At 47.1% G+C, this 24,198-nt stretch overlaps 1 protein-coding gene across 5 annotated transcripts in view; it reads left to right on the top strand.

The window, feature by feature from the left end:
- OGDH (oxoglutarate dehydrogenase) overlaps positions 1-24,198 on the top strand; it is a 96,823-nt gene that overhangs the window by 18,762 nt on the left and 53,863 nt on the right. For 2 of the 5 annotated variants that reach the window (XM_025381113.1, XM_025381111.1), the window contains 2 exons: positions 18,968-19,159; positions 21,331-21,433. The exons of 1 other annotated variant lie outside the window; for it this stretch is intronic. In XM_025381113.1, coding sequence (XP_025236898.1) covers positions 18,968-19,159; positions 21,331-21,433 — 295 coding nt within the window. Of the gene's footprint in view, positions 1-18,967; positions 19,160-21,110; positions 21,202-21,330; positions 21,434-24,198 lie in introns of all 5 variants that reach the window. 2 more of the 5 variants (XM_025381114.1, XM_025381112.1) reach the window with 1 other exon arrangement.

Raw genomic sequence — 24,198 nt, 5'->3', positions numbered from 1 at the left:
CAAAGCATCTGTCACCCATGAAAGGTTAGGATCCATAGCCTTAGAGCTATTTTACTTTATTTGTGCTCTTATTTTAGAACACATAGATTAAATAGAGATAATAATTGTTTAAATAGAGATAATACAATTAGAAGTGCTGTAGGATTTAGATAGATCATCTATCTCATCTTCTGCTTAGACATCAGAAATGTCCTGAGGTCAGATTCCGTGCTTATTTTCAGAGAGCTTAACGGGGCCTGCAAGGACTAAACTCATATACAGCAGAAAAGGAACAAACTCAACATCTTCCCCTCCTGCCCTTTGGCACACTTTCCCTTTGTTATTTTTATTTTTATTTATTTTATTTATTTATTTGTTTTTTTTTGAGACGGAGTCTCACTCAGCCCAGCCTGCACTCACGCCCAGACTGGAGTACAGTGAGGTGATCTCTGCTCACTGCAACCTCCACCTCCTGTTTCAAGTGATTCTCGTGCCTCAGTCTCCCGAGTAGCCGAGATTACAGATACATGCCACCACACCTGGCTAATTTTTGTATTTTAGTAGAGACGGGGTTTCACCATGTTGGCCAGGCTGGTCTCAAACTCCTGACCTCAATCAGTCTGCCCACCTCTGCCTCCCAAAGTGCTGGGATTACAGGTGTGAGCCACTGCACCCAGCCCCATTGTTACTTTTACATCTGTGTTACAGTGTTTCTAAGCATACATAGCAGTAGAGAGAAGAGTAGATGATAAACCTTGTGAGGAGACTGGTCACGCAGCTTCAACAGCTGTCTACCTTTTGCAGGTATTTTAAAAATCTGTTCCTTACCCCAGTGACTTTTTTATTTGTTGGTTTGTTTGGGGTTTGAGGAGTAGACACTGGAGTATTTTAAGGCAAATTCCAGACCTGTGTCATTTCTGGCATATATGCATCAGTGTAACTAACTGATAAGTAAATGTTTTCATAACCACGCCCAACAAACTTTAACAGGCTAATTCTCTAATACAATTTTTTCTCAGTCTATGTTTAAATATTTACTCTTCTCTTAAAGCTGTCCTTTTACATTGTTTTGTTTTGTTTTTTAATTTTTATTTTACTTATTTTTTTACATTTGGTTTTATACTTTATAATTGGTTGTTGTAGTCCTTATTTTTAATTTAATTTATTTTTTAATTTAAAACTTTTTTTTTTTTTTTTTGAGACGGAGTCTCGCTGTGCTCCCAGGCTGGAGTGCAGTGGCGTGATCTCAGCTCACTGCAAGCTCCGCCTCCCGGGTTCACGCCATTCTCCTGCCTCAGCCTCCTGAGTAGCTGAGACTACAGGCACCCGCCACCACGCCCGGCTAGTTTTTTGTATTTTTAGTAGAGACGGGGTTTCACCATGTTAGCCAGGATGGTCTCGATCTCCTGACCTCGTGATCCACCTGCCTCGGCCTCCCAAAGTGCTGGGATTACAGGCTTGAGCCACCGCGCCCGGCCTAAAACTTTTTAACATAAGTAGGAGTCATGCCTGTAATCCTTACACTTTGGGAGGCTCCAGCCTGGGCAACATGGCGAGACCTTGTCTCTATTAAAAATAAAATAGAAAATGTTTTAAAAAATAAAAAAATGTAAATAGAGACGGAGTCTCTCTATGTTAACCAGACTGGTCTTGAACTCCTGGGCTCAAGCAATCCTCCCACCTTGGCCTCCCAAAGTTCTGGGATTACAGACGTGAGCCACCACACCCAGCCTCTTAAAAAAAACTTTTAAAATGCTTAACTGTTATGAAAATTATATTTGTGGTAAAATATTTTAGCAAATCAGAGCTGCAAGTACCTTTTTTACCCTAAACCCACTCCCCAGAGCAGTATCTGGTTAACTAGCTGACCTGGGTCTGTCTCTGTGGTGGGACCATCTGCCATCTCCCTTTTGTTCCTACCTTTGGTTCTATCCTAGACTTTTGTCTCTGTTATAGTCTGGCATTTGTGTTCCTCACTGATCCCTCTTAAGAAGCTTCAGCAGTGGCCTGGGCTGTCAGCATATGAAGCCTTCCTCATTAGGGTCTCAGCACGTTTGAGGTCACATCAAATGGTGACATCTTACCTTTATTTGTGTCTTTAAGACACAGTCAGAGCTAAGTTATCCTTGTTAATAATGTTTAAGACAAACAGGTAATTAAGAACTGCTAAGCCCCCATGAGTCTGGGTGTTGGTCTCATTTTGTTTTGTAGGGACAGGTGCCCACTTATAGCTGTAGCATAATGTCAAGTTCCTTGTAATGCATCTGCCAGGTTCTGGCCCTGCTGAGGAAGAGCCAGGATTAGGTCCTGAGGGAGTGGAAGGAGCTGGGGCCTGTTCTTCTCCCAACAGTGCCTACAGCGGCTGCCTTGAGGGTGCCATCATTGGCCCTGCTTTTCTTCTAGGCCCTCTTAGCCATTTGGCTTTCCTACAGCTTGCTTTGTACCTCCGGGCTCTTCCTCTGCTCTATGCCTTCCTCTGCCCTGCCCATCTCCCTAAAGCCTGCCTCCCTGTTCTTGTTAACTGATGCCCATTTCTTTTTTCTTTTGTTTTTTTTTTTTTTTGAGACAAGTCTCGCTCAGTCTGGAGTACAGTGGCGCAATCTCGGCTCATTGCAACCTCCGCTTCCTGGGTTCAAGCAATTCTGGTACCTCAGTCTCCCAGGTAGCTGGAATTACAGACGTGCGCCATCACGCCTGGCTAATTTTTGTGTTTTCAGTAAAGACGGGGTTTTACCATGTTGGCCAGGCTGGTCTTAAACTCCTGACCTCAGGTGATCCGCCCGCCTAGGCCTCCTGAGGTGCTGGGATTATGGGTGTGAGCCACCATGCCTGATGCCCATTTCTTGATGGTTTTTTCTTCTTGTACTTTTCACATGTCAGCTCCTAAAGTGTGTACATGTGGTCGTTGCAGGAGGGAGGGGTTCTATGTGTTCAGATTACAGGTGCAGGCTGTTGGCCCGCTGCTAAGTCTGGCCTCGCTGCTCATCTGTCGACACCGTTCTGTTTCCTCCTTCCATGCTTATGAAACACAGTACTGGTATTTTCTATGAGTGAAACTAAGTGGAGGAAAAGCACAGATACACACGCTGTCCCATTATGGGGTGATATCGGCCTTTTCAACTCTGCAATGTTGAAACTGCCTTGGCCTCACTTTGAAAAATAGGACTGTGGTACCCACAGTTCTGTCCTGGCTTGGGGCTCCTCCCTTGGCAGGAGCCCTGCTCCAATTTACCCTCCTAGCTGCTGCATGTGCAGTGAAGGGGCTTCCCACAGTGGGTATGTGGAAGTATGACGTGCTCATAAGGAGAGCTGATGTGTTCACGTGACAAGGAACAGCTGTGTTGAAAAATCTGCAGAACACTTTGGTGCCACTCAAGTTATTTATTTCTGGGAGTAATTCATTTTAGGCATTTTAGGCAATGCCAGTTGGGCAGTTGGAATACATTTTGAGTATTTTAATCTTTTATGTAATTGATTTATGAATGACTTATCAGAAATACATGTAGTCAAGGCCGGGCGCGGTGGCTCAAGCCTGTAATCCCAGCACTTTGGAAGGCCGAGACGGGCGGATCACGAGGTCAGGAGATCGAGACCATCCTGGCTAACGCGGTGAAACCCCGCCTCTACTAAAAAATACAAAAAACCAGCTGGGCGATGTGGCGGGCGCCTGTAGTCCCAGCTGTACGGGAGGCTGAGGCAGGAGAATGGCGAAAACCTGGGAGGCGGAGCTTGCAGTGAGCTGAGATCTGGCCACTGCACTCCAGCCCGGGCGACAGAGCAAGACTCCGTCTCAAAAAAAAAAAAAAAAGAAATACATGTAGTCATTCCTCGGTGTCTGTAGGGGATTGGTTCCAGGGCACACTGAGGATACCAAAATCCAAGGATGCTCATGTCCCTTCTATAAAATGAAATATAAACTATGCACGTTCTCCCGTATACTTTAAACCATCTCTAGATTACTTGTAATACCTAATACAAGGTAAATGCTATGCAAATAGTTGTTATACTTCATTGTTGTGGCAGCAGTCCCCAACTCTTGGCACTAGGGACCAGTTTCGTGGAAGACAGTTTTTCCATGGACTGAGGGATCAGGGGAGGATGGCTTCGCAGTGAAACTGTTCCACCTCACATCATCAGGCATTAGTTAGATTCTCGTAAGGAGTGAACCTAGATCCCTTGCATGCGCAGCTCACAATCCTGTTGGCTCTCCTGTGAGAATCTAATGCTCCCACTGATGTGACAGGAGGCGGAGCTCAGGTGGTAATGCTCCCTTGCCGCTCACTTCCTGCTGTGCAGCCCGGTTCCAAACAGGCCACTGACTAGTACTGGTCCATGGCCCAGGGGCTGGGGATCCGTGGTTTAGAGAATAATAACAGGAAAAAAAAAGTATACATGTTCAGTACAGACGGTTTTTTTCCAACTGTTTTCAATCCACGTTTGGTTGAATCCATGGATGCAGAACCCACAGATATGGAGGGCTGACTGTATACATAAACTGCATGGTCTACGTAAATGGGGTTTCAGCGACAAGCTTTGAAGTTACCCCTTGATGATTTTTTGTTTTTGAAGATTCAGGAGGTACATGTGTGGGTTTGTAACATGGGTAGGTTAAGTAATGGTGGGAATTGGGCTTCTAGTATACCTGTCACCCAGATAATGAACGTTGTACCCAACAAGCAATTTTTCAACCCTCATTCTTCTCCCACCCTCCCCCCGCCACTTGCTAATCTTTAACTTCACGTGTTAAGAGCAATCTCAGCACTTGTGGCTTTTTATGTTAAATCAGCTAAACTGACTGAGTGCGCCTTCTCCAACTTTAGCACAGTATTTCACTCTTAAGCAGTTTGCATTTATGGTTTATTTAGGGTGATAAAATTATAACCTCTTTGAAACAACAGGAAGCATGAAGCAGCACCCTCTCTTGTGTGGTAGTTTGCAGCTCATGACAGCTGTGTTCGAAGACTGTGCTGAGTGGCGGCTGCAAGAGGAAAAGCAGTCTTGCCCTGTCATCCTAGCAGGATGATTAAATAAGTTTGAACAACAGTTAAAATTCTACCTCTCTCTTCTCTCTCTGTCCCCCCCGCCACCCCCTTCTCTCTTTCCTTTGTCTCTCCTTTCTCACTCTCCCCGCCGGCCCTTAAAAATGAAAAAAACAAAAAACAGTTAAAATTCTAATAGAACCTACTGAGCTTCTGAAGGGAAGTACATTATGCTGTGCTGTGAAGGAGCCCAACAGGGGCTCACAGTCACTCAGCAGGGTGATGGACGCAGACTTCAGGGCCAGGAGCCAGATGCAGCAAGAAAAGAGCAAAAGTTTGGGTTATGAAGTAAATGGAGAGGTTCCAAGATCAAACCAAGAGGTGTTTGTTGATTTTGTTATGTGCTGTGGGAGCGTGGACCCCTCAGCAGATAGAAGGAGAGCAAGTTTGAGGATGTGGTGCAGGAGGAGTTGGGATCCCCAAGAGCAGGAGGGACTGAGGCCAGGACAGCAGGCATACGAGGTCACTGAGGCTGGTGGGAGGAGAGAGGCTACTCCACATGAGGATCACTGCATCTTTTGGAGCTTTTCTTTTTGAGATAGGGTCTCCTTTACCCATACTGGAGTGCAGTGGCACCATGATAGCAGCCTCAAACTTCTGGGCTCAAGTGATCCACTCCCCCACCACTCCTCCACGCCTCAGCTTCCTGAATAGCTGGGACTACAGGTGCACACCACCATGCCTGACTAATATTTTAACTTTTTTGTAGAGACAGGGTCTTGTTTTTTTGCCCAGGCTGATCTCAAACTCCTGGCTTCAAGCTGTCCTCCTGCCTCGGCCTCCCAAAGTGCTGGGATTAAAAGCGTGAGCCACTGTGCCTGGTGAATGTTTTTTTGTTTTTTTGAGACAGACTCTGTGTCGCCCAGGCTAGAGTGCAATGGCACGATCTCGGCTCACTGTAACCTCCACCTCCCAGGTTCAAGTGATTATCCTGCCTCAGCCTCCCGAGTAGCTGGGACCACAGGAGTGTGCCACCACGCCCGGCTAATTTTTTGTATTTTTAGTAGAGATGGGGTTTTGCCATGTTAGCTAGGATGGTCTCAATCTCCTGACCTCATGATCTGCCTGGTGGATGTTTTTAATGATTATCCTTTTGTACTGTACTTAAAGCAAAAAAAAAAAATTTTTTTAATTTAATGTCAGAAATTAAAGGAAAAGGGAGAGATCAAAAATACCCTAATGGGGCCAGGCACCGTGGCTCACGCCTGTAATCCCAGCATTTTGGAAGGCCAAGGCAGGCAGATCACGAGGTCAGGAGATCGAGACCATCCTGGCTAACATGGTGAAACCCCATCTCTACTAAAAATACAAAAAATAGCCGGGCGTGGTGACGCACGCCTATAGTCCCAGCTACTTGGGAGGCTGAGGCAGGAGAATGGCGTGAACCCGGGAGGCATAACTTGTAGTGAGCAAAGATTGAGCACTCCAGCCTGGGTGACAGAGCGAGACTCCGTGTCAAAAAAAAAAAAAAAACCTTAATGGGAAAGTAGACTGCAAGAGTGAAAAGGAGCAGATTGTTCCAGTGAGTTCCATTCTGTAGCACAGGTGTCCACAGGTGCTTGCCTTTGAGGAAATGAAAGAGCCATACTTTGTAAGTCAGAGGCAGCTCAGCTTCCCCGCACAGTCTGAAGCTGGGTGGCAGTGAGAAATTACTAAAAGGTTAGTGCCAGTTTTTCAGATGAAGTCATGTTATTAAAAAATAATCTGTTTAGTCTCTAGGTTACTGTTCTCTGGCTCCCCTCCCCATCCAAGACTCCCTTGGAGGGAGGTTTGAGGGCTTTGGGATTCTCATATCTCTTCACGTCCATGAATGGATCGTGAGGTGAGGAGATAGCTTTTAGAACCCTCTCTTTGAGTGGTCACTCACGTGGTATTTGGTCTGAAACCCTGTAGCAGGTGCTTTGCATAGCTGAACAGGGGTTCCCCCAAATAGGGTTGCATAATTATTGAGGACAGATGAGGCAGGCCTCAACCAGATGACCACAGGTGACCCCAGACTGTGGGTCTTCCCCACCTCCCTTGAGAGTTGCAATTCTGAGAGTTGATAACATGTGCCATTGTGTGCAGATCTGGGTAGTTTTAAGTGTTCTCATTTCCTGAGGGATGTCAGAAAGACTGTGAGAAAGTGATCACAGTATCTTGGATATCATCTTTTCATGCAGTGAAAAGCCTGGTTTCCATGAATGTTTGTATAACAAACCATCCCAAAACTTGGCACCAGTGTAGCATGTCTCATGACTCTGTGGGTTGGCTAGGTTTCCTCACTCCTCCCACTGCCAGCTCCCGTGGAGCTGAGGCTCACACCAGGCTAGAAGTTATGAAGGCCTCTGATGTGTCTGGCAGTTTGTGCTGGCTGTTCACTGGGCCCTGCCATCCTCCAGTAGACCAGAGCAATTCCTGCACAAAAAGTCCCAGAGTAGCTCCAGACAGGGAAAGGAAAGGCTGTGGGGCCTTTGAGGCCTAGGTCCAGACCATACACTGCTACTGCCCACCCCATTACCTTGGTTAGAGCAAGTCACAGACAGCCTTTAGGGACATCGTCTGGGGAGAGGAGAAGGCGTGGCCACTGGACAGCCCTCCACAGCCCTTTTCATAATGACCCTGATAGAGCAGCCACCTTTAATCTAGTGCAGAGTCCCAGCAAATATCATTCTAATATCAGTAGATTGCATACGGCAGAGCTGTAGGAACTGTTCTTTGCTAATCTTGGAAGTTTATTGATGTTTTATTTACATACCTGTACAGAGAGAAGATAAGAGAGATTGTTTAGAAATATTCTGTCACCTTTAATGACTAAGCATTGCTATAATGGAGCATGTGGTTTCTTTAATTGAAGAATACCTAAATAGAAGCCCATTCTTAACTGGCTTCAGTATCAACAGTCTGTAGTGGCAGGTCAGCAGGCCTGGATTGCAGTGCCTTACCTTGTTTTTGCTTCATAGGCAGAATGGTGGTAGGTGGTACTCTGGCCTAGGCAAGGTCTGAGCAAGGCCTGCATTGATGGAAAGTGCAGAGTCCAGCTCTACCATCTGCACATTTTCTTTGGAGACTTGTGCTTAGCCCAACAGCAGAAATCATTTGCTGAGGGCTCGGAGGTGGGCATTCCATCCGCAGGTCTCCCCAATAGGGAGTACCCTGTTTGGACGTTCAGGGCAGTCACACATACGGGTTTTAAATCTTATTCAGGAAAGGCTCTGGCCCACACATTTAGGGCCATTTCCTGGGCAGCATTGGAAGGAGTGGCAGAGGTCATGCAGGCCTGCCCTGTCTTGTGTACAGGAAAGGAATGAGTTGTTGGTCTATACGCTGAGGCCGGGATGGGAGGCCTGCCCCTTACAGCAGCGCTGGGTGAACTCCAGGCAGGCTGGTCACATGGTGCCCAGCAGCTGACTTTTTATCAGTTTGGCTGGTTTAGAAATACGCCCGTGTTCCTTGGTTACGTGGTGCCCTGTAGTTCATATTTATAGCAATTAAAAAGCATAGTTAGTGTCAGAACTTAATAAGTGAGGTGGTGTGGATAGCGCTGGGCCTCATCAACTTATCAGCTAAGTGATGGCCTTTGAGCCTGGGTGTGGCTCCATGCAGCAAGGAGACCAGAGCCTGCCCCACCCGCGCCCCGCATTATTTAGACAAGGTGGCAGTAACGTGGTGACCAAGGTTAGCTCTGTGTGGGCAGGACTTGTTCTGTGGCTGAGGTGGAGTGTGGAGTAGGGATGGCAGCTGTAGGAGTGGCATCTGTAGGGGCTATGGATAGATGAGAGGAAGTGGTCTCATCAGTCCAGAGCCACCCATAGTCATAGAGCTTGGGCTAAGTTGTAACACTCTCCTCATGTTCCTCATCAGCTTCTTGAACAAATGCAAGTATATATGCAAGGACTTTATAAAATTTTTTTTTTTTTGAGATGGAGTCTCACTGGAGTGCAGTGGCGCGATCTCGGCCCACTGCAACTTCCGACTCCCTGATTCAAGCTATTCTCCTGCCTCAGCCTCCCGAGTAACTGGGATTACAGGCACGCGCCACCACGTCCAGCTAATTTTTGTATTTCTAGTAGAGACGGGGTTTCACCATGTTGGCCAAGATGGTCTCAATCTCCTGACCTCGTGATCCTCCCATCTCGGCCTCCCAGAGTGCTGGGATTACAGGCATGAGCCACCACACCTGGCCGGACTTTATAAATTTTAAAAAGCTGTGCAAATGCAGGGCCATCGTCTTAAATAGCCTGTGTTTGAGACTTATGGACAAGAAAACAGGCCAGAGAACTGAAGCAACTTCCCAAATCCTCATGCAGCCCATGGGAGGCAGACCTAGGGCCTGGGGACCCAGGAGGTGTCCACAGTCAGTCCTGCTGGTCTATGAGTGGGCACTGGGGGCTGTAGAGCACTGTCCTGCATGACGATGGGTGTCAACTACTGCTGGAGGAAGGGATGTCAGATGGTATATTTGCCACCCTCAGAAATAGGAAGCCCTACCTATTGGAAACCTCACAACCGAGGATTTGCCGGGAGCTTGGCCCTCGAGACTCCCAACTGCTGACTCAGGAAGGGCAGAGTCTGCTGCGTGTAGCTGCTGATGTGTGGGAACAGACAAGTGCTCCTTGGTTAGCAGAGTGGCACCTGCTGAGGTCAGCACCTCTGCGCAGTGAGGGGCACCCTTGGACTCAGACTCTCCCAGGGTGGAACCTTGTACTTGTCAGGCTGTTCCCCCAGAAAGGAGGCTGAATACCATTGGAATTTAGTTTGGTAAAGGTTGGGTGAGCAGCTGCCACATGCAGAGAGCATTGAGGTGTTTCCAGCCTTTCAAGAGCTTCCTTTGAAGAAAGAGCACTGGTCACTGTGAGGAAAGTACATTGTGGTTGAATAGAATTCTGAGTTTGTGGGAGCTTGGGTAGCAGTGACTTTTGACTTGGAAAACTGAGCTTCATTTATTACAGCTAAGTGCCTTTAGTTACCTAAAATTAAATAGGAGGTCTGGTTTCATTTCATCCAGAATGTAAAAATTATTTACTGCTGAAATCTATCATGTTTAAGTCATCTCAGCAACAAGTTGATGATCAAACCCACTCATGGGAAGTTGGTGGTGGGTGGGGTCGGGGGGCACACAAGCTCCCTGCCTGCGAACCACCCCTCCCTCCGATGCCATTTGGTGGCAAAGGTCAGCCACTACCCTGGTCAGGTGCTTGCTCCTCTTGAGGGTGGTTAGTGGTTTTCTCCTTAATCTCCCGTGTTCTTTTTCACTCACCTGCAGCCTCGTTCCAGCTCACCTGCCCAGCCTGGTTTCTTTTTTTTTTTTCTTTCTTTTTTTTTTTTTTTTTTTTTTTTTTTTTTGAGACAGAGTCTCGCTGTGTCTCCCAGTCTGGAGTGCAGTGGCGCGATCTTGGCTCGCTGCAAGCTCCGCCTCCCGGGTTCACGCCATTCTCCTGCCTCAGCCTCCCGAGTAGCTGGGACTACAGGTGCCGCCACCACGCCCATCTAATTTTTTGTATTTTTAGTAGAGACAGAGTTTCACCGTGTTAGCCAGCATGGTCTCGATCTCCTGACCTCGTGATCTGCCCGCCTCGGCCTCCCAAAGTGCTGGGATTACAGGCGTGAGCCACCACGCCCGGCCCAGCCTGGTTTCTTAACCATCTGTATACCCTGCATGTGGCAGTACCGTGAGTCTCAGCACGTGGTGGACGGGCACTGGCCAGGTGCTCCCGCTGTCTGTTCTCTTTGGCCAAATGTCTTCTCTCTCCTCCTCAGTCTCCTCAGGCCTTACCCTGCCTTTAGGGCTCAGACCACGGACCCCTCCTCAGAGCAGCCTTGCTTTCCTCTCCCACCCCGCTTGTCTTACTCTTCGTTTCTCAGCACTTGGATCCATTCTTTGAATTTACACGTTTACTGGTTTTTCTTATTCTTGTTGACAGTAAGAAGCTCATTTTAGTCATCTTCCTGTTCACAAATCTTATAGTATGCCACATATAGTTAATAGATATTTATTGAATTGAATGAGAATTATTGGATTTTTAGAAATAATGGCATTCATGGGCCCAGCATGGTGCCTCACGCCTGTAATCCCAGCTACGGGGGAGGCTGAGGCAGGAGAATCACTTGAAACTGGAATGGGGGTTGGGGGGTGGTTGCAGTGAGCCAAGATCACACCACTGTACTCCAGCCTGGGCGATAGAGCCAGACTGTGTCTCAAAAAAAAAAGGTATTCATTTTTTGACATGGTACATCCTTCACACATCTGACCCTCTTAGGAAAATGTTTATGTGTGGTAAGAACTTCATCAGAATCCCATAGCCCCTTGTAGGGCTCAGAAGTTGGCCTTCTGGAAGTGAGTACTTTCCTTCACCACTCCCCTGGCCCAGGACCCCTCACTCCTTCTGGCTCACCTTTTCTGGCAGCTTCCTGCCCCTTGAATGTCATTTACAGCCTTGCCCACTTACCTTAACATTTTAACATTTTTTCCCTTATCGGTGACATTGTCATTGAATGGCCAGAGAATTAACTGTCTGTGACTGTATATTTGAGGCAAGGCAAGGGGACAGATATTTTCCTTACGTTATTAGTTGTGCAACAGAAATTGGAGAGGTGAATAACACTAGTGATGGGTTGCAACTTGGGTGTGGAGCTGGGCACACCCGCGTACGTCACTGTGACTCAGAAGTCCATGTCACCGCCCTGAGCCAAGTACTAAAGTAAGACCCAAATACCACACTTCATAAAGAAGCCAAAGTCTGACTGCCTCCATTTTTCATGAGTGAAAAACTATTTCTGTTATAGGAAACTTTTGTTTTCAGTGTTTTTGATGGTAGCAGGCTATTAGATTGTGTATTCTTAAGTCTGATTTTCCCCATTACTGTGCTTTCTCCTTTTCACTTCTGCTTTGTCACTTGGAATGTTTCTAGAAGTAGAAGTCACTGCCCCTGCCCACATCAGACTACAGTTCCGGAACATCCAGGCAACAGCAAGGGATAATTAGGAATAAATTTGACTGGAAGAAAGGGAAAATGCAGCTTAGGCAACTTAAACCAACAGGCTTATTTTTCTCACTCAGTTAAGAGAGCTGAGGTTGCCTGACTCAGCTCAGGTTCTCAGTGAGCCATCAGCCACCAGGTGCCACCTTCCAGTGAGTGGGCTTCTGTCCCTTCCAGGTGTCTCTTCATGCTCCATGGGAATTAGATGGGACATGCTTTGGCTCTCACTTCCAGAAGCATTCTCTTCGTTTCGAAGGGGCTTCCCTTTATGCTGGCTGGTCAGTGACTCAGCCTAGTCTCGATTTATGCCCCAGGATGGGGACAGACAGCAGGGGAGAGATCTCAGGTTGAGATGAGTATACAGTAAGGGCTGGGAGTATCAGAAGGGGAAACCCTCTCCCAGATAGTGACAAAGCTAAGCGACCATGTGAAGGGAGAGGACAAACATCCCATGGAAAGAAGTGTAGCTGCCAGGCCTGGGGGAAGGAAGGAGCATGGTGCCGGGGCATGGGAGCAGGTGGACAGGGAGGGCTCTGCAGGTCCCCTGGAACCTAAAGCCAGGGGTCATGGAAGTCAGATCCAGATTCAGGTGTTCAGAGGATGAGGCAGGGGTGGGTGGTTTGAGCTGGAGAAGAGGTATCTCCTTGGGGAGTGGAAGATGTTGGAGAGATACAGGGTTGCAGGACAACAGGGAGGTAGAAAGAGAGTGGGGGATGGACTGTGGCATCTGGCCCCCTGCCAGGAAGGAAGTGGCCCCACTGGTGACTCATACAGGGAGGGGTGGGGCCATTGGGTGGCTGGGAGCTCTGGTACTTGGGCAGGTCTGGCTTCCTGCTGCCACATCTGTTGGGAGGTGAAGCCCATAGGCCAAAAAATGACCTTCATTTTCAAAGCCTTTTTGAATAAATAAACTTTTTTGAGGTTTAACTTACATACATTAAAATTCACTTAAGTGTTTAGTGCAGTAGGTTTTGCCAAATGTATGCAGTCACTACACTTGATACAAAACATTCTATCACTCAAATTCAAAAACCTTTCAGTATACCTCCAGGTCTTGGTGCAAAGAGGGCTTGCTGTTGTTGGGTGTGCAGGCTCACCCAGTCCTGGAGACAGAATGGGCTCTTTGTCTGAAGGTGGGGCAGGGTGCTCCCCCAGTGGTGTGGGAACTGAGCCGACCGGAGAGTGAATGGGATGCATGGTGTAAGATGAATAAAGGAAAGGCTGCAGAAGTTGCATTCCCAGCATTTTCCTTCCCGGGGATTCCCAGCAGCTCAGCAGTACCGGTATGAACCAGTTTTTTTCTGACCGCCTCCAGCATGCGCTGAATTTCCGTCTGTGCAGTTGTCCTCAGCCAATTGAAAATCACCTGGAGTTTTATTCCAAGCACAAAAGAAGGTCAGAGAGAGGAGGCCCGATGATCATGATCGCCCTCTTTCCAGGGCCTAGGCTGGAAGGAGTCCTGCAGCCTTTGTGCTCTCAGGACCAGAGAGCTGACTTTGTGGAAATTCCTTTCATTTTATTGTTGAGCCCAGAAGCTCCCAGCTCTCTTTGACAAGGTTAAGCTAGGATAAGAGGCACTATTACTAGAGTGACCAGAGTTCTTTATATAAGTGTTGCTCTGCTATTGCTCAGTTAACCTTATTAATACCCTGCATGGTGACTGCTGTGTATAAATTCTGCCAGTGGGAATATGATTGACATTCTAGTTGTTCCAAGTAAGTTAGAAAAGCCCACAGAGAGCCTCAGTAAAAGTTAGCTATACCTATCACTGCTGCTATTTTTTTTTTAATTTTTTACTGTTTTAATTGTTATTCAAAGCTAATTTTATTGAAAATAAGTAAACTTGTGATTTTGCTATGACTTTTGGCTCTGGATTCAAAAGTGGATATTGTCCCCTAGGATAAAGGAGGCTGTTTGTACAGCTGGAGAGACTCTTGATCCAAGGTCTTGCTCTTGGGTGACTTGGGTGACTTTGCCCTGTGTTTCTGGACACTTAATGGGTTTTATGAAGTAGAAGAAAGACAGTATGTTTTAAGGGTTTAATAAAGTTTGGGTTGTGCTGCTCTCTTGTACTTACTGGGGTTGAGGATCATGCCCTATCTGTGAACCTTGTTGTGGCCCCAGGGAACTAAGTAAGTGTCCACAGCTAGACTTGGGGTGTGGGTCACATGGTGTGAGGATAGACATTCTAACACTGGAGCAAGTTTGGGTTAAAGAAAACTTTGAACTATGTTTTTTGTAGGGTTTTTTTTTTTTTGGATGGAGTCTCACTCTGTCACCAAGCTGGAGTGCAGTGGCGTGATCTCAGCTCATTGCAACATCCGACTCCCTGGTTTAAGTGATTGTCCTGCCTCAGCCTCCTAAGTAGCTGGGATTACAGGCACGCATCACCATGCCCAGCTAATTTTTGTATTTTTAGTAGAGACAGGGTTTCATCATTTTGGCCAGGATGGTCTCGATCTCCTAACCTCGTGATCCATCTGCCTCGGCCTCCCAAAGTGCTGGGATTACAAACGTGAGCCACCCCACCCGGTCTTTTTCTCTTTTTTTTCTTTTTTCTTTTTTTTTGGAAACAGGGTCTCGCACTGTTGCCCAGGCTGGAATACCATGGCGCAATCTCAGCTCACTGCAACCTCTGCCTCCCGGGTTCAAGTGATTCTCATGCCCCAGCCTCCCAAGTAGCTGGGACTGCTGGCCTGTGCCACCACACCCAGCTAATTTTTGTATTTTTAATAGAGACGGAGTTTCACCATGTTGGCCAGGCTGGTCTCAAACTCCTGACCTCAGGTGACCCGCCCACCTTGGCCTCCCAAAGTGCTGGAATTACAGGATTACCCTGCGCCCGGCCTGATTAGGTTTTACATGACAGTGGCAGCTTGCTGTTGGTTCTTGCTGTGCAGGAGTGGGATACAGCCAGACTGAAGTCCTGCCCAGTTACCTGCTGTATTCGAGGGGCTTCTCCTTTTAGGTCAGATCCTCAGTTATTGGAGGCCTGGGTAGAGGCCAAGAAGTGCAGTCATTGGTCATCCCTGTTTTCACAATGAGGATGGATGTCCAATGCATGTGGTCCCCAGTCATCTCTGCTTCTAGAATGTAGGGAGCTGTCTGCCCTGCTGGAAAAGGTCCGTGAAGTCAGAAGTACCTGAGGGTGTCCAGTGTGTTTGTGCACAGCCACCTTTTAGATCCCTGTGTCCTTGACAGAACCAGTCATGGACTGAGTGGGAAGCAGCCTTTACTTTGCCTAGGGAGTTGATGCTGAGACATCCTCTGTTTTATGTCGTAAGAGTAAGTCAGTTTTTTTCTCTGGTGGAAATACTGCCTTTTCTCATGTTGGAGAACACTAAGTTTTTGTGAGAACCAATTTAATGGAGGAAGATTGAGAGAATCTCTTTGGAGATTCCAAACTCTGGGTTACTTTAGCAAACATTTTGATAGCATCTGTTGAAAAAGAAAGTTTAGGCCCAGCATGGTGGCTCATGCCTATAAACCTAGCACTTTGGGAGGCTAAGACGAGCAGATCACTTGAGCTCAGGAGTTCAAGAACAGCCTGGGCAACATGGTGAAACCTCATCTCCACAAAAAATATTTAATAAAAAAATTAACCGTGCGTGGTGGTGCATGCCCGTGGTCCCAGCTACTCAGGGGGCGAAGCAGGAGAATCACTTGAGTCCTGGAGGTGGGGGTTACAGTGAGCCGAGATCATGCCACTCCAGCCTGAGCAGCAGAGCCAGACCCTGTCTCAAAAAATAAAAAAGAAAGAAAAGGAAAGTTTGCAGCCTTTTTTCATGTTCCTGATTGTTGGGTTACATTTGTATAAGATGCTTCTATAATAGGTTTTGTGGGAGGTGCCAGAAGAGAACTCCACATCTCACTTCTACATCAGCCAATACAACAGAAATTCACCAGAAAGGTAAAAACAGTAAAACCTCAAACAGTTTGATTTGTAAAAACATTTTAAAGGCTGGGTGCAGTGGCTCACGCATGTAATCCCAGCACTTTGGGAGGCCGAGGCGGGTGGATCACGAGGTCAGGAGTTCGAGACCAGCCTGGCCAACACAGTGAAACCCCGTCTCTACTAAAATACAAAAATTAGCTGGGCGTAGTGGCGGACGCCTGTAATCCCAGCTACTCGGGAGGCTGAGGCAGAAGAATCGCTTGAACCTGGGAGGCGGAGGTTTCAGTGAGCTGAGATTACACCACTGCACTCCAGCCTGGGCAACAGAGCTGGACTCTGTCTCAAAAAAAAAAAAAAAAAAAAAATGTAATTCACGTAACATAAATGTCATTATTTGGCCTGATCCTGGTGACTCACAACTGGATTCCCATCACTTTGAGAGACTGAATCAGGAGGATTACTTGAGGCTGGGAGTTTGAGACCAGCCTGGGCAACAGAGCAAGAACCTGTTTCTTTAAAAAAAAAAAAAAAAAAAAAAAGTCATTTTTACGTGTACCATTCCGTGGAGTATTGTTTTGTTTTTAACAGATGGGATCTTGCTGTATTGACCAGGCCAGCCTTGAATTCCTAGGCTTAAGTGATCCTCCTGATTCTGCTTCCCAAGTGCCTGGGACTACAGGCGCATGCCACTGCACCCAGCTACAGTGGTTTTTAGTATATTCACAATACTGTGCAGTTACATCTCTGGTGGTTGTTTTCTTTATTTTTTCTGAATGCCAAAAAAAAATGCTTATTATAGAATGTTTTAAAGATTCTACAAGAAAGAAAAAGGAAAGGAAAAAAAAAAGTATTTCACAAAACTCCCTTCAAAAACAGATTTCACTGAGAGACCTGACTCCCCTTCATGAGGCAGATGGTCCAGGCCTGCGCGTTATCATTGTGTGTTTTCTAGTTTGTGTCTAGCAGCAGTATATAGCAGTGCTCTTGGTAGTAGGACCATCTGAGTGATGTACATCTATGCCCTAGCCAGCATTATAAAAGAACCTGTCTGAAAAAACCAGAAGACCTTAAGGACCAGCATACTGGATTCTGTAGCCATCTCTACCTTCTTTTTTTTTTTTTGAGACGGAGTCTCGCTCTGTCGCCCAGGCTAGAGTGCAGTGGCCGGATCTCAGCTCACTGCAAGCTCCGCCTCCGGGGTTCACGCCATTCTCCTGCCTCAGCCTCCTGAGTAGCTGGGACTACAGGCGCCCGCCACCTTGCCCGGCTAGTTTTTTGTATTTTTTAGTAGAGACGGAGTTTCACCATGTTAGCCAGAATGGTCTCGATCTCCTGACCTTGTGATCCGCCCGTCTCGGCCTCCCAAAGTGCTGGGATTACAGGCTTGAGCCACCGCGCCCGGCCATCATCTCTACCTTCTTATCTCTAGACCCAGACAGACCCATTTGATATCCACCCATATCCCAGACAAGGAGCACATCTGGGTGGCATCTTGTTAGAAGGAGAATGCAAAGATCTCATAAAGTTTTGCCTTTGCCTCTCCAAGTTTTTCAAGACAGTCTTATCAGAGTTTATTGATGGAAGAATTTTAGAGGCTAGAAAATGTATTGCAGGAAAGAAAAACAATGTTTTTATTTTTTTTAAACTGGTGTTTTGCCAGGCGCGGTGGCTCACGCCTGTAATCCCAACACTTTGGGAGGCCAGGTCGAGTGGATCACTTGAGGTCGAGAGTTTGAGACCAGCCTGGTCAACAAAACCCCGTCTCTACTAAAAATACAAAAATTAGCCAAGCCTGGTGGCATGCACCTGTTATCCCAGCTACTCAGGAGGCTGAGGCAGGAGAATCACTTGAACCCGGGAGGTGGAGGTTGCAGTGAGCTGAGATCATGCCACCACACTCCAGCCTGGGCAACAGAGCGAGACTTCATCTCAAAAAAAAATTAAAATAAAATAAAATAAATAAGCTGGTGTTTAATCGTGCTTTTCTTTTCTTTTTGCAATGAACTTTTGTGAAGTCTTAGTATGTCTGATCTCTTAAATATTTTAAAAACTTGCATCTTTGTATGAGGTGAATAAACTATTACAGTTCACAGTATCTCTGCAGATTGTAATTCAAATAATTCAGACGTGAACTAGCCAAAAATAGTAGGAATATAAGTGAATTATAGTTTTTCTAAGGAAATTCAAACTGATACTAACACCTGACTTTTGTGAAGTACTTGTGAAGTATTAGACTGCATGCTAATGCCTTTAACTAGGGTAGTCTTTACAGCATACCTATGAAGAATGTATATCTTTCTCTCCTCATAGATGAGAAAACAACACAGAAAGGTAACTCACTAAGAGCTTACCTCTTGAATTTGAATTTTTGTCACCAACACAGAGATCAGATTTGAATTTCCATCTCTGACCCCACACCTTGAGCTCTGAGCTCCTGAGTGCCCCCTGAAGTAGCAATGAGATTATTTCTCTGTGCGGTCAATGCTGCCTCTTACAAAGGATCAGGTTCTGCTTTGTATCCAGGGAAGTGAAAGGACATGAGCAAGGTGACCCTGGGCTCTTCACAGGCTGTGCTGAGCCCCTAGGGTCTTGAGGGAGGCGCTTGATGGGGTGTGAGCATCTGACACCCCACAGAAGAACCGGTAGGGTTTGCAAACCTATAGACAGAAGGTCAAGAAATCACCTCCCAAGGGCTGGGGCCTGGGGAGAAGGCTGAGACGGTAAGTGTCTCTGTTGACCTACTTCCTGAGTCTGTCCCCAGGCCCAGTGTATGGGAGCCGAGGAGAGCTGTCTGGCTTTGGGCCTTTGGGGTATGTGTGTTAATGGAAGGCGGCCACAGGGCATCTGTGTTACAGCTATGGGGGTCAGAAAGTGCATCCTGAAGACCAAAGGAGTGGAAAGCAGGGGGCCTGAACGCTGAGAGAAACCCACCATTTGGGAACAGACAGAGACCCCACTGTCCAGAACAGGAGGAAGCGGGCTCAGCCAGCCTGTGGTAGACTTGCCTTGCCTGCAGAGAGCAGTTGTCTGTGGCCACAGATGCATCCTGGACTTAGGGGAGCAGTGAGGTAACCCTGTACCTTCTTTGTCTTTAGTCATGGGACATTTTTTTTCGCAACACGAATGCTGGAGCCCCACCGGGCACTGCCTACCAGAGTCCCCTTCCCCTGAGCCGAGGTTCCCTGGCTGCTGTGGCCCATGCACAGTCCCTGGTGGAAGCACAGCCCAACGTGGACAAGCTCGTGGAGGACCACCTGGCGGTGCAGTCGCTCATCAGGGCATATCAGGTAAGGTGGGCGCTGACTCTCCACACGGGAAAGGCTGCAGTGTTCCTTAGGTCATGCCTCATGGGCCCTATTGACCTTTCTGAGTGTATGTTGTCGTTTTACTTATACCTCCTCAAATACTAGGTGCTTTCTCCCTGCTTTGGGAGGCTAAAAAATAAATACACGAGAGAAAAGGAACCAGGCTAGCCCTATTTGAGCAAATCTTCTGGCACCACTAATGCCTGCCCCATAAAGGGCTCCTTATTTCTTTTCCTTACTTGGCAAGAAATATTTGTGGACAGGGAAACCAAGTCAGTACCCGGGCATCAAGGAGAAGTGCTGCCCATCCACCCGTGAGCCGTGGCTGGGAGGGGTGATGCTGTTGGGTAGTTGATGCCCCCTTCCCAGTTGCTAACAACTGAATACTATAAGAGAAGAAAATCTATAGAGTTTGAGGATATGGAAGCAGGGAGAGGCAGTTGAGGGTACAGCTGAGCCTACAGAGAGTGATGAGGGGCAGGGGAACTCTCCAAAAGCATTGCAGTTAGTGGCCAGTCTCATTAGGCAAGTGTTGAGCAGGACAAGGCTTTTCCTGCCTGTCCTTTCCCAGAGCACAATGACAGAGTTTTTCTAGGATGTCCACCTGATACATGGGGAGAGCCCAGAGTTCAGATCTTAAGACTTCATCTGTGATAGTTCTAAGGACGACAGGTGGAGACAAGTGAGCCTGGTGCTTCCCTTCTGGAAGCTCCCATGGGCGTCCAGGACCCTGCCACCTGTTCTTATGTAACTGCTTTGGTGGCAACAAGGGGACTCATGTGCCTGGGCTGTCTTTTCTCTCTCATGCTTTGGTTTCTGGTGGCGTGGGCCATTTCCTGTGCCAGCAGGGCAGCAGTGCAGGTGTTGTAATAGGGCAATATGGGGGAGGTCCTGGGTCTCTGGCCCTTCATGCCGTGGCCTGGCAAGTAAGGCTGTCTTCCCTGGGGCAAGTGTATTCTGCCTTAGAATGGAGATGCATGGAGTTTTGTAAATGCCATAATGCTTTAAAGTGCTGTCCACGTGGATATTTGCATAAGGAGGAGGCCCAGTGGTGTTTCTTTATCACTGCCTGCACACAGTTGGCCTCAGTAACAACTTTAGCCTGATCTTGCAGTGACTTACCAGCAGCTGTTCCCTTCTCAAATTGCTAGCAAGAAATAGTGAAAGAATCTTAAATTGGAAGGGATTTTCTTTCTCCTTTTGGTTTTTAAATAGTTCAAATCAGATGCTTTAAGTCTGTGGTGTAGCAGGGTTTTTTTGTTCTGACTACTATGTGCTGACCTACTCGGCAGCAGCCGGACCGGAACCCTCACTCCTCACGGGGATATATAGTAAAGGCAAACCTTCTCTTAGTAAGATGACCTCTTAACTGCACTCCTTCCCAATAAAGGCCAACACTTAAACCTTCATTTTCCTCCTTAGGAAAATTTTTCTTTAAATTTGATTTATTTATTTTAAATTGAGATAGGGTCTCACTGCATTGCCCAGGTTGGCCTCAAACTCCTAGGCTCAAGAGATCCTCCTACCTCAGCCTCCCAAGTAGCTGGAACTACAGGCATGTGCCACTGTACCCAGCACCTTAGGGAAATGTTTATATTCTGAGCTGAGGCAGGCTTCACATTGGAGTAAGAATTGTTCAGCACATCTCATTTCTGTTCATCCATGGAAACTGTATAATGATCCCAAGAAAGGATTGTTTCAGACTCCTAAGTTTGTCGTAACCTGAGTTTATCTCTTTTTTATAAAAGTACGTTTGTACACAGTAGTGCTTTTAAAATAAGTTATTCCAAGACTTTTAAAAACTAATTTTGTCGTATGGGTTTATTGGTGCTGTGTTCCTCTTTGCAAAAGGTTTGCATAATGTATGACTCTCTTAACCCTCCCCACAGCTTGCTGGATCTGCTTAATGACTTACTTGTGTTATTGCTTCCAGGTCAGGGGTCACCACATTGCAAAACTTGATCCTCTCGGAATTAGTTGTGTAAATTTTGATGATGCTCCAGTAACTGTTTCTTCAAACGTGGGTGAGAATTAAGCTGTAAATGCTAATTTTAATGTAATTTTACTTTTTTTTTTTTTTTTTACCCCTTCCCTCTTTTTTTTCTTCTGTCCTTTTGTGTGTGTCCTTCCCTCTCATCGTTGCCCACTCATAGATACGAGGGCACCATGTAGCACAGCTGGACCCCCTGGGGATTTTGGATGCTGATCTGGACTCCTCCGTGCCCGCTGACATTATCTCATCCACAGACAAACTTGGTGAGGGTCTGAGAGCAGTCAGCTGCGTTGCTTGAGCTCCTCTCGCTGTGCCACGACCTGTGGTAGCCAGGATGTCCAGGCAGGAGGGAAAGGCTCTTAAGTTTCCTTTCGTTCTGATCACTTAAAATTTATCAGTATTGCAGCCTTAGTGTGTTTTGGGCAAGTTATTTTTATCTTTTTCAGCCAGATTGTCTAAGTCTCAAAATTTGAAAATAAAATTTTGGACAGAAAGGTTTGTGGCACAGGGAAAAAGCTTGTCCACCTGGGGCAGGTGGATCAGAAGCACTTCAGAGTATAGCTCTTTTGGCTTCAGGTTTTCAAATGTCAGTGCAGCACTGCCTTCAGTGAGGCATATCCATGAGTCCTTGCTCAGGAACTGCTGACACAGCCATCCTTTTCTGAAGCCCGGTGTGGCCTGCCCTTGACCAGAGGCTGTGTCCCTTAGGGGACGAATTCCAGAGCGACTTGTGCGGTTTGGGTCTCCTGATTTGTAATTGCCGGTGATCACACTGAGGAAACTTTGGAAGGCATTCCCACAGCGTCAGGAGGTCAGGGCCTTTGGGAGGTGCATGTATGGAGCACACTGGGGTTTTGTCACGGTTGCCAGAAGATAGTCCCACCTACATCCCCTCCTCCTCATGAAGTGAGGTGTTGTGGCTGGGCTCTCACCTGCAGTTGCTTTGCAGAGTTAGTCTGCTTTACGTCACTGTGCTGCTAACCTGTACTAAAGAAATTATGATGTGACTAATTTTTAAATGGCCAGGTTGTTCACAATAGACACTGTGCATGCTGATGAAATTGATGATCACTTACCTGCCTAATACTGCTCTTGGGATGGGTACGAAATTAGCCTCCTCACAGGCACTTTCGGGGAATAGTGCAGACAGTCTCTAAGGTTCTGCAGTGCCTGAATGTCTTTATAGGCATTACCAAGTTATGTCTAGGGGATGAGGCATTAGTCATGAAACATCATTGACTTTGGAATTGGCATTGATGGTTTGTAATTTTTTTTTTTTTTATACCAGCCCTTTAGCAGATTTAGGAAGGGAGTTTAGAGAAATCCTCTTGAATTTTATTAAGGTCAGTTCAGATTGTAGACTAGGCACGAGTTGAACCCTGTTTTTTCATTCCGTGGTGACAACTTTGTGCTCCCAAGAAGAGGGCCTCTGTTTGCAGTGTCCCAGGAGGTCTTGGAGCCTCTTCTCTACTGCTCACCCCTTAGTATAGAGATTCTCCCCGCTGGCACCCCCAGTCCCATCACATCCTGTCTGCCCTGAGCCTCTCCAGCCCCCTGTGTTCACTGCCCCCAGAGGCTTCTAGACCTGTGGGGTCCCCTTCAGGTGCTCAGAGCAGGCCAAACTCCCCAGCTGGTAGACCTGCTGCTCCCTGATGAAGAGCACAGGCACTTGCACCTGGAAGCCACCTCTTCAGAGGAAAACATCCCTCTGCATTGAGGCAGGGTAGGGGAGCTGTGGAACGCACGTTTTCTTTTTTCTTTTTCTTTTCTTTTTTTTTTTTTTTTGAAACAGAGTCTTGCTCTGTCACCCAGGCTGGAGTACAGTGGAACAATCTCAGCTCACTGCAACCTCCGCCTCCTGGGTTCAAGCAATTCTCCTGCCTCAGCCTCCTGAGTAGCTGGGACTACAGGTGTGCACCACCATGCCGAGCTGATTTTTGCATTTTTAGTAGAAATGGGGTTTCGCCATGTTGGCCAGGCTGGTCTTGAACTCCTAACCTCACGATCCGCCCACCACGGCCTCCCAAAGTGCTAAGATTATAGGCGTGAGCCACCGCACCCAGCTGGATTGCTCATTTTTTTACAAGCAGCAAAACATTCGAACAGGAGAGGAGCAGATGAAGTGACCAACTCTCCCTCTCCTGCCAGAACCTGCATTGTCCCAGCTCCTGTCCCAACTCTGCCCGTTAGTATAACTAGGGGAGCTCTAAAGCTCTCCTCTCTCCCGCTTCAGACTAATATCAAGAGGGGCCACACCTAGGTGAGCCCAATCCAGCATAGTCTTTTAAACCCTAAGCACTGTCAACATATGCACTAATTTCCCATCTCATTAGTGGCCAAGGCAGGGCCAGAATGTAAGAATCTCTTCCCAGGCCATCACAAGGTCTCACCATATATTTCACTCTGGAATAGTGTCCTCAGGTATTTCTGTGAGGTTTGTGGTTCCAGATTCAGCAACAACATCATGGTGAGGGTGAGAGAACAAGAGGACTTTATAAACCAAGAAACTAAAACATACAGAAGTGGCCCTAAAGCTTCCTGAAATCCTTTGAGGAAGGAAGACTTCCGACCTCTCTGGCCAGAAACCCTTTGGAACCACTGAGAGAGAGAGAGTCAGGGAGTAGTTTCTACGTTTCAAGAGGAAGGTGCATTTTAATCCTGTGGATTTGAAATAGTGTGACCTAAAAATCGCAATAAAGTCTTCAGGTACAAAAAATGGAAACCGGCCGGGCGCGGTGGCTCAAGCCTGTAATCCCAGCACTTTGGGAGGCCGAGACGGGCGGATCACGAGGTCAGGAGATCGAAACCATCCTGGCTAACACGGTGAAACCCCGTCTCTACTAAAAAATACAAAAAACTAGCCGGGTGCGGTGGCGGGCGCCTGTAGTCCCAGCTACTCGGGAGGCTGAGGCAGGAGAATGGCGTGAACCCGGGAGGCGGAGCTTGCAGTGAGCCGAGATCCGGCCATTGCACTCCAACCTGGGCGGCAGAGTGAGACTCCGTCTCAAAAAAAAAAAAAAAAAAAAAA

Source organism: Theropithecus gelada, chromosome 3 (genome assembly GCF_003255815.1).
Source record: "Theropithecus gelada isolate Dixy chromosome 3, Tgel_1.0, whole genome shotgun sequence".
In the NCBI taxonomy this organism is placed as follows: Eukaryota; Metazoa; Chordata; class Mammalia; order Primates; family Cercopithecidae; genus Theropithecus; species Theropithecus gelada.
The sequence above is the reverse complement of the archived record's forward strand: the minus strand, read 5'-3'. Positions and strand labels throughout refer to the sequence as shown.